At 42.3% G+C, this 19279-nt stretch overlaps 1 protein-coding gene across 1 annotated transcript; it reads left to right on the forward strand.

The window, feature by feature from the left end:
• The first annotated feature begins 1574 nt into the window (after positions 1–1574).
• On the forward strand, positions 1575–18756 carry RIOX2 (ribosomal oxygenase 2). The gene is made up of 10 exons (XM_075854446.1): positions 1575–1675; positions 2021–2440; positions 3359–3478; positions 5967–6095; positions 6183–6286; positions 9274–9376; positions 10334–10496; positions 12416–12501; positions 13444–13536; positions 15848–18756. Exons 2-10 carry the CDS (start codon positions 2024–2026, stop codon positions 16016–16018), a joined length of 1386 nt encoding a protein of 461 aa, XP_075710561.1. The 5' UTR covers positions 1575–1675; positions 2021–2023; the 3' UTR covers positions 16019–18756.
• The last annotated feature ends 523 nt before the right edge of the window (positions 18757–19279 follow it).

Genomic DNA, 19279 nt, shown 5'->3' on the forward strand with positions numbered 1-19279 from the left:
AACTATCCGCTCCCTGCTCTGCCATTCACTCCTCCTGGAGCAGAATCCCTGGCCAGAACATTGCGGGGATTCCGCTCTAGAGGGAACCCCTGACGTCACTGTCCATATCTGGACAGTGATGTCAGAGGCTCCTCCAGTCAAGTTCTTCCACACCAAACTCACCCAACCATGTCTATGGGCCTTGGTTTGTGCACTGGGGCGCAGTCATGCTGGAACAGAAAAGGGCCTTCCTTAAACTGTTCCCACAAAGATGTAATGTCCAGACGCTGTGTTTTCAGGCGTATTACGCCCCGAAATACGCCTGAAAAAACGCTAGCTAATTGCCTACAAACATCTGCTCATTGAATTCAATGGGAAAAACGGCGTTTTGTTCAGGCGAAGGATTTTCTTTTATGCCGCCGTTTTAAAAAACGCACTGTAAAAAGGAGCATGTCACCGTTTTTCGGGGTATGTTCACACACTGTGTTTTCAGGCATATTTCAGGGGCATTTACACCTGGAAAAAACAGTAGCCTACAAACATCTGGCCATTGAATTTAATGGGAAAACTGGCGTTTTGTTAAGACGGGGTATTTTTTACTCCGTCATTTTAGAAACCAGAGCGTAAAAGAAAAACCCCGTAAAAAGAAGTAGCACTTCCTGAAAAACGACTGAAAAATCGGAAGCAGAACACCTACAAACATCTGCCCATTGATTTCAATGGGAATTACGGCATTCTGTTACATCGGGGCGTTCTTTTACACCTCGTTTTCCAAAAACGGCACAGAAAATCGTTTCCCAAAAACGGCACGGAAATAAACGCCTGTGAAAAAGAAGTGCATGTCATGTCTTCAGCCGTTTTTGGAGCCATTTTTAATAGACTCTATAGAAGAACAGCTCCAAAAACGCTGCACAAAACTAAACTTTGATTAAAAAACGTCTGAAAATCAGGAGCTTTGTTCCCTTGAAAACAGCTCAGTATTTTGAGACGTTTTTTTATTTTGTGTGTGCACATACCCTGACTCTAGAAAAATGGCTGAAAATCAGAGGCTGTTTTCACTGAAGACAGCTCTGTAATTTTCAGCCGTTTTTGACTCTGTGTGAACATACCCTTAGTAACATAGAAGAGAAGGGAAGAAGTTCTGCGGCATATAACGCTGAACACATATTCTGTAGTGAGAACATTTGTGGGAGTCCAAGTGGCTAACAATTGAAATAATTGAAAATTGCGCCCCCTTACGTCCTAGGCGGGTTGCTACTTCACCTACCCCTTCCACAGCCCTGTGTGGAGATACTACTCTGTGTCAACTTGTATTCTCTTGTATTAAACAGCTTGTTTACTAAACTGTGCACCTTCCATTTTCTTATAACATGTAAGTAAATAAAACACCTCGTCTACATTTATACACATGAACAATTTATCCATGAACCCCCACTCCACAAAGAGAAAAACTTACAGGGTGTTCTCTGAAGATCAGTGTAGTACACACAATACATTCCTTCACTCCACCACTAGGTGTCTCACTACATAGCAGCAATGCTTATTCTAGCGAGGACCAGTTGTTGCCCTTTTAACTGCAGTAGTTGTGTGTGTCGCTAGGCATGCTGGGAATAATTCAGCCACATGGGTTTCTCGTGTAGTCCCCAACCCAGAAGTGAACAGCTGAACAACTCAGATCTCTGTACAGTCAGTGAAGGTAGGAGATACAATGTAGTAGCAGTATCATGTATATCTATCTATCTATCTATTATATATATACATACATACACATATATACACACACACTACTGTACAGCCAGCAGTATCATGTATGTCTATCGTGTATATATATATACACACACACACACACACACACACACACACACACACACACACACACACACACACACACACACACACACTCTCTTATCTATCATATATATATATACACACGTGTGTGTGTATGTATGTATATATTAGTTTATACTTGGATTACTGTACATTCCGCAATTATATTTTATTGGCTTATTTATACATCTTAAGTCTTTTATCTCTCCTCCAGAATATGCCACGAAGGGGAAGACGAGCGGAAGCGGCAGATGATGCTCCTACACCCAGCAAGTTACCCCATCCCAGCCCACCACCCCTGGACTTCACCTCGCCGCAGAGTCTTTTTGAAAGCTTTATTGCCCCAATGACCAGTGAGGATTTTTTCCGGTCTTATTGGGAGAAGAAGCCTCTGCTGATCCAGCGGAGTGACCCGGACATTCAGAGTTACTACCAGTCCCTGTTCCCTATGACAGACCTAAAACTTGCAAGTGGGAGAGGCGTATACTACGGCCGAGACGTGAACATGTGCAAGTGCAAGAATGGGAAAAAGATTGTGCTACCAAGACGTGGAAAAGCCAGTTACCTGGAGATATTAAGAGACTTCAGGAGTGCCAGAGCAACTATCCAGTTTCATCAACCTCAGAGGTTTAATGTAAGATACTGTATATAGTCTACCCATATAGAGTATATCCACAGGAACACATATATGTAACCATAGCAGGATCTGCTCTTATAGAGGGCTCTTCATTTCGGCTCATAGCGGGTATGTACCAAGTGGGGGACCCCCCTTATTTGATGTCAATATAACCTAAGAGGGTATATGGATAAGGGCAGTCTACATGAGACAATCCCTTTCCAATTGGTTCCAAGGTGGAGCCTTGCTTCTGTTAAAGGGGTTATGTGGGGACCAATATGTATTAGCAGTGAACCCGCTGCAGTATGTGGGTACACTCGCTGATAATTTTTGGTCCCCACATAACCCTTTTAAACCTTCAGATCTTCCAGACTGCCTGGCTGCTATGGCTTTATTTACTTAGGCCTTATTCACACGGGCGTGTCCGATTTGCGTGCACAAAAAAAGGACCATTTTCATCCATAGGAATGTTACTGTTGCGTCCGGGGTTTTCTATGTGTCATCCATTTTTCTCTTCTGTAAACACTCCCTGGTTTCACCTTTTTTTTTTTTTTTTTTTGTTTAGCAACTGATCTGTGAAAAACGGACAGCACACGGATGCCATCTTGTTTTATCTGTTTTGTTTTTTTCACGCTCCCATAGACTTCAGTGGGTGAGTTTGGTCTGCCAGAATAGGACCTGCTGTGAGTTTCTCGCTCCATTGGAAAAAAAAACTGTGTGGCTTGGTGTTCTGTCCGTTGACAGCACACGTACTAGAAATACGTCGGTGTAAATAAAGTCTTGGCGTCTGCTTAGCACGAGGATGACTGGATTTGTGGTCTGTTTGTAGATTATAGGTTGGGCGCTGCATGTGTCATGGCAGATATTTTCTCACTGGTACACTTGAAGAGAATGGTTGTCTGTCACGCTGCTGATAGTAATCGTCTCTCTCTACAGGACAAGTTATGGCAGATCATGGAGAAGCTGGAGTGTTTCTTTGGCGCACTAGTTGGGTGCAATGTGTACATCACACCGTCTAGCTCCCAGGGCCTGCCTCCGCACCACGACGATGTTGAGGTAAATGCGTGCAGTATGTTGTATATTATCACCGCTTTGTCCACCTGTAAATAATATGGAAGGCCTGTATGAAAACTGATTATTTCTAAGTAGAAGAGCTCGTCCACACGCAGCGGAATTGCGGACGGAAAACACAGCAGAATACAGTAGCGGCATAGTGGAGGAGATGTAATAAATCGCATCCACACGATGCGTAAAAATTCAGAGCCAAAATTGACCAGCAGTGCATATTTTTCGGGCCGCAGCACGTCTTGCTGCGGAATGTGGACAGAGTTGCTGCGTTTTTCAGAGGAAATGTCTCCGTCTCCCAACAATGAGAAAAACGCAGCAAAATATGAACCATTTTCTCCCGTAAAAACTGCAGGAAATGGTGCGTTTTTGCTGCAGTGCAAATTTTACCGGAATTGTTGCAGAAATTTTCTGCGGCAATTCCGTTGTGTGTGGACAAGCCCTTAATCGCGCATAACATCTTATTTCTTGGTTGGCAATAGTTTTGGATAAATTATTCTTGGTCATTTCTGCACAATGAAGAGCTTTTACCCCTTGTAATTTATTTTTTTTGTTCCTACTTTAGCAAATATCAGCATCTGTACACAGATATTCAACCAATGTCCAGATCATATCTGGAATGTGCTGGTCCTGTCCTTGACAAGTTACATTCTGTTAATAAATCTGAGTCACAGTCCGCTCCATCTTTTCCAGGTCCATAAAATACATTCGTTGTTTCTCCTCCCTTCTAGTTAAAAGGTCTTCACTATTTAAATAGTAATATGGACTCTGCCATAGATAACCAAACATTTTCCTTTAGGGTAGGCCATCAATGTATGATTGTTTGGGGTCCCACTTCTGGGACCCCCTTCGATCAGCAGAATGAAGGGGCAGCAGTGCTGGAGTGCCGTGGCTCCTTCACTGCAGTACCCGGCACAGCACTGTCTGTATATGTGTGGCTGTAACCAGTCCACTCAAGTGATCAGTGCTGAGAGTACCAGTCTCGTATTGATGTTGCTGAGCTGGGTTACATGTGGATTTTGCCTCGGGTTTTACCTTTTGCATAGGAATGGGTGCAATCCACAGCAAATAAATAAAAATCAAAAAATTTGCATCAGATATGGCATGTTGTGGATTCGAAAATCCACAACATGCCTTCAAATCAAGCTGGATTTTTCTGCAGCATTTGTATGGGATATCGTGAAACCTTATTCATTTGCATTGTACTTACATTTACGTTTGCTGCAGATTTCGGGGCAGATTCCACATGGAAAATCCACAGCCTAACTGCTCCCTGTGCACATGGTCTTATGTCTCCCTCTGGTCTTCAGTACCCTTGTAATGGAGTACATTCCTCTAGAACAAGTTGTTTTTTTTTTTTTGTAGTATTTTGTTCCTTGTCCGCTGTGTTTGTAGTTTACAGTAGGGGGCAGTGTAATACTGCAGGCTACACTTCCAGCTATAGTTTCCTAAAAGAACATCGCCTCTAAAATAAAAATCACATGATTGAGTTGTTTCTGGATAATAATGTATTTAGTATCTTTCTCTGGGAAATTCCCCCCCTGTATAAACATCAAATTGTCATTCGGGCCTGTCAGGAATATCTAATAGTTGCTGGAATCCCACTAATAGCCATGACATTGCTCTCGGGTGTTACCACCTAGCTTTCTTTAACCCTGAATGGCATATAAATCTGCATTGTTATGCAAAGTTGCTCCTCCCGATTTATCTACTAGAAAGATCATGGTGGACTGGGCTGTAATACATGAAAATATGGGCGTACACAGAAAAAGTAAACTTATTCCATATTCATATATCCTATAGGGAATTCTGGGGTAATAGAGAGGGCTCCCCAGTTTAGGATCCTAATCTTTTGGCCAGAATGAAGCACGGTTACAACGAGCGTCTTACACTGGAGGACCTGTCATGTTCTGTATTACACAAGACTCCGACTCCCTGAAATGAATGAGCAATGTGTGATGCTTAGTTTCTCCTGTGGTGGCGCTGCAGTGATATTGCACACTTACTGCTAGGCTTCCCATATATTACAGCTAATTGCTTAGGGGTTCTGCATTGTGTAAAGCCGAGACCCCCTATATTAATGTATTGATCAGTAAGCATTGCTGTATCACTGCGATCTATGAGGGTCTCTTGGATCTTTCGTTGCTGCAGATCGCTCTTATTAAAAGCCCTTATACACGGGCCGACGATCAGGAAAAAGGAGCGTTCATTGATCTTCTATGCGGCCAATAAAATGGTTGCTAGTTGGCCACACATCTCAGTGTGTAAACAAGGGGATGTGCTGCCGACATGACGCATGTGCATGGGTATGAACGATTGTCTCATACATTACCGATCATTGCTCCTTCAGCACTTCGATCAGCGCTCTTTTTCACGGCCAATATTGGACCGTCTAAAAGGACCGTAATGTTGTAGGTCATTCTTTCCGTTGTAAAGACAGGTCACTGTTTCCTAGTAAATAATAGCAACTGTCTTGCAGGTTTTTATCCTACAAGTAGAGGGAGAGAAGCACTGGCGCCTGTACGAGCCTATCGTCCAGCTAGCCAGAGAATATGATGTGTCCCCAGCGGACAAGGTCACTACTCCCACTCATGACCTCTTATTAAAGGTAAAGTTTCTCTCAGTTCTTCCACAATTAAAGAGAACTGTAAGAATAAAGTGTTCAGATTCCAGGCAGTGTGTTTTTTTGTCATAGGAAGGTGACATGCTGTATTTTCCCAGAGGAACCATTCATCAAGCTGACACCCCTGCAAGCTCCCCTCATTCCACGCATGTGACCATCAGCACCTACCAGAACAAGTGAGGACCCTCCACCCCCAATACATATGGGTTACTGCTTTACTACTAGTAGCTTGGGTCAACCAGCGTTATTCTCACTTGGGATGTCACAATACCAGAATTTGAATTTTGATACCGATACTTTGTGTAGTATTGCGATACTCGATACCAAAGCGATACTTTTCCAACATAAAAAAAAACTCTCAAAAATATAAAGTCCTTCCATTTTCTGATGTGAGGCACAGGGTGTTATCAATTTTTGAACCTCCATGTGCCTCACATTAATAGTAACTCACCCCATCATGTACCTCAAATTAACGCAATGGTGCCCATTACAACTGTGAGCGAAGTAGTTGATGTGATCCCTTACTATAATGATTATAGTGGGCCTCATTGGGTTAATGTGTGAGGGAAATGATGTGGTTAATTCACATGGCTGTGTTCGGTGCGTGAGGTACAGACCGTATGTCACCCGCTTTTCCTGGATCCAACATCGTTCAGAAAGCCGGGCTCCCGTACTGAAAACATGATTACACTACAGGACGGTATTCCCGCGGGGAGACGGTGACTCACAGCAGCATGGATGACTATGAGGTTAGGAGCCCGGCTTTCTGAGCTATGTTGGATCCAGGAAAAGAGGGCGACATAGGTTATTAATAAGTGACTTCATAATTTCCCTCACATAATGGGAACATTAGGGTTAATGTGGGTCACATTAACCCCAATGTTCCTCAATGCTGGTTGCCTTTATTTCAAGCTTGTGCTCTGCTGTAATACCTGCCTGGGGCCGATCTGTCACCACACTGCAGCGCGAGCGACACAGGCACGTCATCAGGAAACCTGTGCCGCTCGTGACAGTCCCATCCCTGCCCCTTTCTCACATTCTCAGATTATCATTGGTGGCAGTAGATAAAGGAAGGAGGAGCGTTCCTGCCTCCTACTGTGACGCGGCCGGCACTAATGACAAGCGGGGCGTCACAGTAGGAGGCAGGAACGCTCCTCCTTCCTTTATCTACTGCCACCAATGATAATCTGAGAATGTAAGAAAGGGGCAGGGAAAGGGTCTCTGTAAGGGTATGTGCACACACACTAATTACGTCCGTAATTGACGGACGTATTTCGGCCGCAAGTCCCGGACCGAACACAGTGCAGGGAGCTGGGCTCCTAGCATCATACTTATGTACGATGCTAGGAGTCCCTGCCTCGCTGCAGGACAACTGTCCCGTACTGTAATCATGTTTTCAGTACGGGACAGTAGTTCCACGGAGAGGCAGGGACTCCTAGCATCGTACATAAGTATGATGCTAGGAGCCCGGCTCCCTGCACTGTGTTCGGTCCGGTACTTGCGGCCGAAATACGTCCGTCAATTACGGACGTAATTAGTGTGTGTGCACATACCCTAAGAAGAGAGCATCACAGGTGCTTTTTCACACAGTTTTTTTGCAGGAGGAAAATTTTGGCTCAAAATTCCGTTTTGATCTGCCTGCACGTGGTTTTCACTCACGTCCATTGAGTGCCAGGGGCAAAAACGCAGAGAAACACGCTTTCTCTGCCTCCCATTGATGTCAATGGGAGGTCAGAGGCGTAAACGCCCGAAGATAGTGCATGATGCTTCTTTTTACCGCAAGCGTTTTTTTAAAATCAATGGGAGGCATTTTCGACCGTTTTTTGGCGCGCTTTCCGATGTGGTTTCCAAGTAAAAAAATTGTGTAAAAAAAAAAAAAAAACCTCAGTGTGAACAGGGCCTTTATACTGCATGCGCGCCATGTTCTCTTCATTTATTTCAATACTAAGCTGAGCGGCCACACAGCTTAGTATAAATACATAAATTGACAATATTGAACCGTTTGTCCCCGCACAGCATCGTGCATCACAAATTCCCACTGTTATTTACTTATAATACATATTAATTTACGGTGTTTCTGGGAAAACCCCTTTATCTGTCCACCGTATAGGTGATCATGTTCTGATCGCTGGGTCCCCCACGAGTTCGTCCGCAGTGAGGAGGACATAGAATGGAGTGGCGGTCGAGCATATGCCCTGCTGCTACATTTAAAGTCTATGGGAATGACTAAGACTGAGCGCTGTACTCCGCTTTTACCATCATTCCCGTACATAATGAATAGAGAGACGGCGCGCATGCTCGACCGCACCAATCCTGCGAATACGTGATAATGTTTGGACGATTTCCATACATCTCAATAAACAACCAGCTTCTTAGTTCCATCTTCATCTTCTTTTTTCCATCTTTACCCGGTTTCCCCCTCATCGGCCCTCGCCATCTCTCCTGTATCAATATACCGTGTGATACGTGTGCATCTCCACCTTCATTGCCCCAGTTGCTACCGAATTTCTTCCCCCCCCCCCACCCCCATTTTTCTCCTTATTTGCTCACCTCAGTCCTTATCATGAGTGGGACTTACAAACCAAGTTTAATTTTCTTTCCTTTTAACTCATGTTTGTCTATAGATCGAACCCATAGGCTGTATCGTACAGATATATCCTGAACCATGGAGTCTATTTCCCTGATTTATCCGTCACTTTGTGGCATTTACAGTATATTCCTTCTTCATACGTGATACAGGCACTGCTCCCCCTTACGCTATGTAGAACACCGAGGTTCTTTGAAGTCTTGGTAAATTGAGTGAAAAAATAATTATAAGAACTGCCTGCTCCTCTGCAGTTTGGTTAATAAGAAAACACTCGTCTGGATGAAGGTTCAGTAAACCTTTATTGAAGTCAAATGCCGTAGTACAATATTTCGAGCACCTCTTCCTCAAACAGATGGCGGCTGGATTATCAAAACGTAGCTTTTTAATCAGAGGAATTATATGGCAGTTCTGTGCTGAAAAAAATGGCGGATTATCAGACTTTCTGGGTTATTGGATGCTGAACTGGAGGAAGTTCTGTCTTTTCTATTTTTCCTATGTGGTAAAGTGTTTCACTTGGTCAGTGTTTTTCCTGTCGTTATGTTGTAACTTATTGACTTTTAACTGCTCTTTCTACAGCTCTTGGGTAGATTATCTGCAGGACTTGATGCCTTCCCTACTGCAAGATTCCGCAAAGGAAAATGTGAATCTGCGGAAGGGCATTCCCCCGCAACAGTTACTGGTAAATGTCAACGGCCTCTGCAATGTTGGCCTTTCTAGAATGTGTATACTTTCCTGATGTTCTCCTTATACTGATTTTTACCTTTTTTGTTTCCCTATGTTATTTCATGAAAGCTGTAGTGTGTAGGTTCTACTTTGAGATATTCAGCAGTTCCCTTATATGTTTCTGTTATCAGAAATTCTCCCTGTGGGGAAGGTAGTGTTGAAAAAAATCAAATTTGACACTGTTGCAACACAAAACTGTCAGCAGAATACAAGCTGCCATTTATGGCAGCCTGTACTCTCTCCATGGGAAAGCAAACACAGGTGGTCTAAGGCCCTGTTCACACAGAGTTTTTTTGACGAGTTTTTTGGGACAGAAACCGCGCCAAAAAACTCCTCAAAAACCGCCTGAAAATGCCTCCCATTGATTTCAATGGGAGGCAGACGAGTTTTTTTACCACGAGTAAAAAAAACTCGTCGTGGTAAAAAGAAGCAACATTACCCATCTTGAGGCGGTTTCCGCCTCCAAAACCCCATTTCAATGAGTCAGAAAGAGGAAAAAAAAACCTCGACGAGTGTTTTGACGAGTTTTTGTCAAACCACTGTGCAAAAACCTACTGGAGCAGTTTTTGCAGGAGGAATTTTCCTCCTGCAAAAATCTCAGTGTGAACACAGCCTAAAACCGATTGACAGGAAAGTTGGGGGTTCATTTAATCTCCCTTGGCTTCCCTCATCAATTATTGTGCTATGAGGGAATTATTGCACATGCATTTCACTAATGTCTATGTTCACCTTTAGCTTTGTTTTTTGTTTTTTTTTCTGTTGCCCTTGGATATTATGCAGAGCTGATTTACATATTCATTAAAATGATCTGATGCGAACTTTATTTCAACATTTCTTGCTTCTCCTTTGGGTGTGTGTTACATCATTAAATCTTTGTATCCAAATTAACGTTTGATTTATGTGACTGTTCCAGTGCTTAAATCCAAGCAGAGCAAGTGGTACCCTCTGTGGTCTCCTGTCTGATATTGGCAAGAGGATAGAGGGCAAGTGTCAACTGCGGTCATGTGAAATGCTGCGGGACTTCATGGGAAACCGATTGCCTCCTTATCTGGATTCATCATGTCAGGAGAAGTCAGGTCCGCTGAGTAACCTTTTATCTTCCATTATTTTGTAGTGTACAGTTAATTAGTTGTATGCTTTCTACATTATGTTTGTTAGTTGGGCATCTCGATGAATAAACTATTCTGCACATGTATAACTTTGAAGCTCATGTATTAATGCTTGGACAAATGGTACAAATACAAAAGGTAATGGGTCCGAAACATGTGATCTCTAGCCATAAAATGCCAATTCTAGAGCACGTAATTTATTTTCCAGGCAGAGGAACGGCAGGATGCAGTGCTAAGAAAAGATTATTTCATGGGGAATAGAAGTACTTGCTAGAACAGACATCTCAGGAGAGGTGACAAGTTTTCTTTAAAGTGGAAATTTCAGGAGACGGGGTCCTATTTAGGCCGGGTTCCCACATCGAGTAAACGCTGCAGTATTTTCACAATGCAATTCTGTGCGGAAATTCCGCAGCATTTACAGTAGCGGCAGCAAGGTGAATGACATTGAAACAAATCTCATGCACACGCTGCAGAAAAAAACTCAGCAGCGAAATGTTCATAAATTGACCTGCGGTGCGGCGTTTAAATCCATAGAATGTCAAGTTATGCTGCAGATTTGCTGCTCTTTTGTTGCGGGTCTTCCCTATTAAATTCCATGGGGATGTAAAACCCAAAATAAATATCCAAGTGTTGTGACTTTTGCGGCAGAAACTATGCGATTCCGCCACACAAAAATCGCAAATGAGAAAAAAAAAAAGAAACACCTTTTTTTTTTATATTTTTTTTTTTTTAGTTTAAAAGGAATAAAAAAAGCAAATACTTACCCCTGGTCGTTGTCATAGCGACGCTCTCGTCTGTTCTATGTCCAGGGCTGGCCTCTTCTGATGATGATTCATCCCATGTGACTTCTGCACATGAGCTGCGGTGTCATCCCAGGAGGCCGGACTGCACGGAGAACAGAGGGACGCATCGCCATGACAATAACCAGGGGTAAGTGTATACTTTTTTTTTCGGGCACAATTCTTTGCAGATTCTAGATCAGATACGCTGCGTACTTTTACGCAGCATATCCGACCTGTGGGAACATAGCCTTGAAGTGGTTTTCTTACTAAAGGAAATGCCATGATTTACTAATCAGTGAGTGGTCTGACTACTGGGGCCCCATGTATTGCTAGGATAAAGAGGCCGTGGCACTCTGTGAAGCATTGTGGTTCCTTCTGAATATTTCCCTTCGCTGCGCCGCGCTCATCCAGGGACTTTGCACCAGTCCCCTTGAATGGAGCTGAGATGCAGATTTCTGCGCAGCACCTTTACTGGAATGGCAGTTTGCAGGGACCGTGTGATTGGCAGTGGTCCCTGCGTTGTGACCTCCACCACTCAGCAAGTGATGGCACAGCCTAGAGATGGGAGAATTCCTTTTAAACCTCCACTATTTCTCCACACTCCTTTAGGTCATGTTCACACGATTCTGGCAGGTTTCGTTGCAGATTGCATGCCTAAATCCAGACAGAATCCTCAAACATTCTGCCTGAAATGCATGTGAATAGGGTCTTTTATGCTACGTTAAAATGCGCTAGAAAAAAATCTGCACGGTGGATTTCAGATCTGCAGTACGATCATTGTTGACGCGGATTCAGAGCTGAAAAGCCACGGACTAGCTCTAATGAACTTCAATGGAGTTAACCTGGGTGGGATCCGCATGCCAATTCGTATCTGGAATCTGAGATTCAGCTGCAGATTTCTTGACCGAGTGCCCATACTCTTCATCTTATATTTTGCCCATTGTGGGCTTTGCACACTCTTTGGCTGCTGGATATGAACATTTCAGCAGGCATTAGTCAGCATAATACGTGGATGTTTCTGTAATCTCATCTTTTCAGTCTGTTGTTACCTATCATTTGTCTTAATAAACTACCAGGTTATTTTGTTTGATCATGTCTTTGCAGATGCTCCCCCAAACCTTAACAGTACAATCAATCTTCAGTACAAGGATTACGCAGCCATCACTATCGATCACGTTCCAGAAACACTGGTAAAAGCTTGAATTACATTAGGTGACATATGTGTAATATTGAATATTCTAATGTCTGTGCGTTACAGTTTCAGCAGTTATGTATACAAGTTATACAATTTTCCAACATACTTTCTTTATCAATACCTATGGTTTTTAAGATGTCTGCTTTTAGTTATTCAATACGAACCTTCCTTGTTCACTTCCAGTGAATGAAGACCTGTTCTGATCATGTGATGGACAGCGCACCGATAACTGCTATAAATGTAACGAACTGCGCACCTGTGAGGAATAACATTGGGGTGTAAAAGGGCAGTAACGGGGTTGTCCATTGTTGTCCTCGCTTAGGACCTTCCTCTAAGAGCCAGAACGGAAAACGGCTAGAAAGAGAGGCTCCTGCACTCGTGAACTTCACATAACCATATAGTAACCCATTCATTTTAATGTGCGCATCTAAATGGGAAGATTCCCCTGGTAATACCAGCTGTTAACCAGGGGTTAGAGAAGCCGGATCTTAGGTCATCTGCTGATTGTGGGGCATTCTGAGGAGAAGTTCAGTTGAGACAACCCCTTTCTGAAGTTTATTCACAGGAATTCTGTAATATGTTATCAAAATGACTCCCCGGGGTTGCCAGGATTAGAAAAACAGGGCTTCTTTCTTTAAAAAAAAACAAAAACGTGCCACACCAGGTTGTATGTGGTATTGCAGTTCAGTCCTATTCACTTCAATGTAGCTAATCTGCAATACCTAACACAACTCATGGACCGGAATGGAGCTGTTTCTGGAAGAAAGTAGCCATGTTTTTCTAATCCTGGACAACCCCTTTAAGCTGTACGGATAATAGAGCAGGACCGCTATGGAGTAATAAAACACTCCAAATTTGTCATGCAAGGTCTATACAGACTCAAACACTTCAGTTCACAGAGTCATATGACGTTTATTTTTTGTTTCATTTATCATAGAACCCATCAGAAGAGTTAATGATTTATGTGTTCCACGCCTTGAAGAATGAAAGGAAAAAGCACATGGTGTCAGACAATGAGGAAAGCCCTCCTGTAAGTGCCCTATTTTATAGGACGTATTAAGAACATTTCTAAAAGTACAACCATTTGTAATAAAATCCGTTCCTGAGAAGTACGGTCCCACGTAGCGGCTCTGATGCATCCGAAAACCAATTTTCAATATTGTTAAAAATCAATTTTTAGCGATAGATTTGAAACCGGAGCCGCTTCATGGGACTGTACTCGAGAAGCCTAGTTTAGTGTGTTCAGGCACCTGCTGCGATATTTTGCTGCTCACAGTTAGTCGTGTCTGGCTGATATATGTGAACACATCCAAATCTAATATAGATTTTTTATTTTTTTTTGGGCTGATTTACGACATGAACTTCTAATGTGTTGGTCAAATTTTTCTTAAAAATAAAGCTTTGCAGAGAACATATTTTATATACAGTATGTAGATTATATTTATATGATATATTCTCCGTAGAGGTTTATTTAATAAAAAAAAGAAGTCGAGCTACATGTCAGATGTTGTTCTCCTAACCCAGCAATGCAAGCCTCATTGATGGCATGAAGACCTTGTGGGACCGTTGTGTTTGTACTTGTACGAAGTTGATTTTGACATGAGACTGCAACTTTAAAAGCCGTCGGCGGAAATAAAACATGCCTTCTCCTGTTCATATTGTTTTATGGTAGTCAGCTAATATATGTTTGCAAAATTCCCTAAGTGCAAGTAAAAGTAAGAAAAATATCTCTCCCGTGGGGGAAATATTGGTGTTTTATGTGTTAGGCTTTCTCTTCTGTCTTTTAAGAAAAACTGTTTTTGCGTGATCTGTGTATCTGGAGGAGCTGGTGTTATAGGAGCATTATCCAGCGGGTGGCGCTGTTGTCTCGCCATTTGCAGTAGCTCGCTTATAAACCACATTAGATAATCTGTCAATGCCCCTTGCATGTTATCCCAGATTTTTTTAGTGTTCATTGGCTTCTGTAACAAGTCTGTCCAAGACTATCATTTGGTTCTTATCAAAGAAGAATCACGCACATTCAGAAAAAAAAAAATACAGACATTGGTGTAGAAATAAGAATTTATGAAAGAGATTATTTCTGGATTCAATGCATTTTGTTATGTCTAGCATGTTAATATGTAAAGAAGTCACTAAGTGCAATGAATGCTGTCATCTTATTCGTTTATATGGGTTAGAACAGTCCTCTCTGTAGAGAAACATTTATTTGCATTGCCGGTGGGAATGAAATGTGAGTTGACATTTGGTAAGCCTTATAGGACTGCATAAACAGCAATTTGCTAATACAATGGTTGCCGAACCTCTTCAGCCAGGGAACCCCAAACTAGCAAGAGACCTCGTTAATGCGAACTCCTTCCTCCCTACGGACAGCACTTCACCAGACAGCAGTGTTGTCATTTATAGTGAAGTCACGCGTGCAAGCTGCAATCACCAGTGAGGCTGAATTCACACGAGCATGTTACGTCCGTAAAGGACGGAACGTATTTTGGACGCAAGTCCCGGACCGAACACACTGCCGGGAGCTGGGCTCCTAGCTTCATAGTTATGTACGACGCTAGGAGTCCCTGCCTCGCTGCAGGACAACTGTTCCGTACTGTAATCATGTTTTCAGTACGGGACAGTAGTTCCACGGAGAGGCAGGGACTCCTAGCATCGTACATAACTATGATGCTAGGAGCCCGGCTCCCTGCACTGTGTTCGGTCCGGGACTTGTGGCCCAAATACGATCCGTCCTTTAAGGACCGAACATGCTCGTGTGAACCCAGCCTAAGATTAACACTGAGGCAAAAATCATGGATGGTCCACGCGCCAAAATGTCGTCCAATTTAATGCCTGAGTAGTACAGATGACACTTTTATCCGACCCCAAAATTAATTCAATTTACAGACAACCAAAATTAATTTAAACCTCCAATTCCAAATATTAATCTAGACTCCAAAATACAGCTTTATTTACCTTCACAAACTGGAGGAGGAGAGAGATAGCGACATGCCGGCCACCGGTAGAGGAGACTTTTCTCACTGGCCCCCCCCCCGAATGCGCTGAACATGTTACCAGCATTACTAAAAATCTGCTTTGAAATCCCAAAGACCCCACATGGAACCCTGGGTTTTTGCAGATCCCAGTTTGGGAAACATTTCCCTTTTCTATATATTTATTATTGGAATCATCACCTTTTTTATTTTCTTGAACCTGATAAACCTCTTCCTGGCTTGCTTAAGGCCGGCACGCTTACAGTTATGACTTCAATAGGTACAGAGCTAGCGGCTTGGACAGAACAGAGCAGCTCCTGTCATGTGCACAGGGTCCCGCTATTTGTAACCATGTCTTCTCTATTGCAGGTGAGTGGGTTACGTTTCCCTCTTTCCTACATGGACGCATTGAAAGCGCTGTGGGAGGAGAAGCCGCTGTGTGTGAAGGATCTACCATTTGAGAGCGACCGTGATAAGGAAAACTTGGCTATTTCTCTGTGGTCTGAGGGTTTATTGGAGAATGTCACAACTGAAGCTTAAGCGCTGAGCCTCTTCATCTTTACATTGTATCTAAGCCGTCACTAACATTCGTACCAGAGATAAATGTCACCTCCAAGTAGAACCGGTCTCCAGATGCGGCAGCCCGACATCAATGGGCGCTGTAATTACTCGTATGTGCTACGACCCAAAATAGGAGGAAAATGTTTTATGCAACTCGAATATGGCTCAAAGAAGAGCGAAACCTGGGATTGATCGCTAGGATGCCTATATCGTGCCTTTCCACCGAGATTACCTATACTGAAAATAATGACCTGCGTTATACCCTCAATGACCAGGGTAGCAAGTGCCATAAATGGGGACTGAATAACTTTTTTTTTTTTTTTTAAATTGTGCATTTTTTACTGTCTCCATAGAATGGATTCAAGTTTGATTTCTATTCTTGGCTTGGAAATAATGCAAATTTATATATCAAGTGGGAATTTAGTTAACATTGACTTTAGGCTATTCGTTACTGTGTGGATTCTATACAATCACTTTGCAAATTAACCGCATGATCAATAACTCCACCACACCTTAAATCAATGACCGACAGCCCATTGATCAGAAACACGCTCGTGTTGGTAAAGCCTTAAAGAAACATTGTTTGCCGTGGAGCCCTATCCTAATAGTAAAAAGTGTTTCCATGCAGCGATTTCTCAATAGAATGGAAAAACTCCCATTAAAACACCATTTTGTGGTTTGACATTGGGAGGCCTGTCATTCCTGTGCTGACGACCTAAAACAACTTTGTTCACAAGAAATGGGGCATGTCTGACAACACAACAGGTCATATATGCAAAGTTATTATTGCTGAATGCAATTGGAATTAACTCGATGAAATAACAATTCTGGAATATATCTGATTTTAGGACTCTGCAATGTGCCATTGCTCTGTTGTTCCTCCTAGAAATAAATGAATAAATTGACAAACGGGTTCTAGCAGTTGGGGTGTGGCTTTACATAGTCTGAGACTGTCAGCACTGATTGTCCCTACACAGACTGAAAATGTCCACACCTCCAACTGGTAGCACCAGTTGCTAATTTATTCATTAATTTCTAGGAGGCATAACCGAGTGAGGGCGCAACTTCGAGTTCTGAGGAAAGATTTTCTGGAATTTGGTTTTTTTTATGGGAATACAATTCTTTACTAAAACAGACATGTCAGGAGAGGTGACAGGTCCTCTTTAAATGCGCAGCCACTTCTACAGTAATGTTATTTTTATCTCCTGGAATTCTTGACATTTCTCACATTGAACCAATAATCCCTCCATAGACGTGTGCCTTGAGTACCGCTCGGACAGTCCCTTTTATACAAGATAAAGAACTCCATATAGAGCGGTTCTGTGGACATTAAATTAGTAGGACACCGTTGTGCCTTACATTCTTTATGCATATGTCTGCACTGTAGAACTTTTATATGTAAAAAAAAAAACAAAAAACATCATCCTACAAAGTTCCTCAAGTGGGCATGACCTTACCATAAAACCCAGACATGTAAGGGCTAAAGCATGTTATACAATCTTAGGCTCCATGCACACTACGTTTATGCCCTACATTTAGCGTGTACGCCAGGAAAGCTCCCATCGTACTGGATGCACTAAGGGTATGTTCACACGTATAAAAAGAAGTGGCTGAAAATGACTAGGCTGTTTTTAAGGGGAAACGGCATCTAATTTTAAGGCGTTTATGAAGTTGTAAATTAAGCTTTTTTTCATTTTTAAGCTTTTTTGTTTTGTAGTGTCAATGGAAAATCAGCATCAAAAACGCTTTGTGACATGCTACTTGTTTTTACGAGGTGTATTTTTACAACTTTTTTTTTTTTTTTTTACATTTGGCAGCATACGCTTCATATGAATAGCACAGTGTATTTCCTATTTAAATCAATGGGAAATAGTTTGTAGACGTATTTCAAGTGTTTTTTGAGCGTTAAACGTGGCTTTTACGCTCCAAAATAAGCCATGTGAACATACCCTAAACGTGTCCAAAACTTTCTATTAGTCCGACGGAGGCCAAAAGGACGTATTTTTGGCCTCCATCGGGCTGGTATACATCAGTATACCATTGTTATTTTTTTTTTTTAAGGACGGAATAGTGTAGTAGACCACACTTCTTCATCGATCCCACAAAAATAAAATGTACATTTCTTTTCTTTAACATAAAAGCCTATGGGTGACGTATGCCACTGTATGGAACACATCACCGGTATACGTTTGACGTATACGTTAAATGGATACCATGTTAGTCTATGGGTGACATATGCATTAAGCTGATGCCCTACAGTGTCATCTGTCACCCATAGACTATAATGGTATCCGTTTAATGTATACATCGTGAACATGGTCATGAGTTCATGACATATACGTTTAATGTATGCCATTCTACTCTATGGTGACGGATGCCAGTGTTAGACATCCTTCACAGCCTACGTTTAATGTGTACGCCGGAAGCTTTTCCTGGCATATATGTCAAACGTAAGGCATAAAACGTAGTGTGCACAGAGCCTTATACTGTTCTCTTTTGTCAGATAATAATTCATACTGATATCATGTAAGTTGCCCATGGCAGTAACGGTTGGTTGGTATACTGGTATGATGAGTGATACCATGATTTGGTGGTGCTGGAAATGTCTAATGTAACTGTTATTCTCAAATTCTGCTTTTATTTTAAAAGGTTTGCAATTGTAATTGAGAATAACGTGTCTGAATACTGCATTCCCAATAAACGCATAATAAACGTGTGACCTCCTATGTAGGTGACCTCTACCGAACGCCGGATTATTTTATGCTGGTTTTATAAAGGCGCTTTGGGAAATTTATGAAAAGTAAAGCTGTTGCCCGTAGCAACCAGCTGTCAGCTCTCCGTATTCAAAGGTCCTTTGTAAAATGAAAGCAGCAACCTGATTGGTTGGTTGCTTGCTACGGGTAACTAATCCACTTTTCTCTTGCACTCGTTTTGATGTCCTACAATGTGGTAACTAGAGAAGGGCAGGTAAGCCCCCTCCTCCTAACAATACTGATTTAGGCATCTGCTTCTCTAGTTCATAGATCTATGGGCCATTTTTTGTTCTGGAGATACATGTGACCACATTGGGAAACGCTCAGATCTTCCATGAGTGACCTACTGTATGTGTCTCTCATTCCCGTAATCCATTTGTAAATATCAGTATTTAATGTAACGTCTGTTTCTTTTTTCAGATGCTGAATTCTCTCTGCACATTTTTACAGTTTGTCACAACGTATGTGTTATGTAATGTAGACCCGT

Source organism: Rhinoderma darwinii, chromosome 2 (assembly GCF_050947455.1).
Source record: "Rhinoderma darwinii isolate aRhiDar2 chromosome 2, aRhiDar2.hap1, whole genome shotgun sequence".
Lineage (NCBI taxonomy): Eukaryota > Metazoa > Chordata > Amphibia > Anura > Rhinodermatidae > Rhinoderma > Rhinoderma darwinii.

What these genes read in the sequence shown, in the direction of transcription:
- RIOX2 (XM_075854446.1), top strand. Translation starts at nt 2,024, where the DNA reads ATGCCACGAAGGGGAAGACGAGCGGAAGCGGCAGATGATGCTCCTACA. An exon ending in ATCACGTTCCAGAAACACTG is followed by an intron (nt 12,502 to 13,443) that starts GTAAAAGCTTGA and finishes CATTTATCATAG; the next exon opens with AACCCATCAGAAGAGTTAAT. An exon ending in ACAATGAGGAAAGCCCTCCT is followed by an intron (nt 13,537 to 15,847) that starts GTAAGTGCCCTA and finishes TCTCTATTGCAG; the next exon opens with GTGAGTGGGTTACGTTTCCC.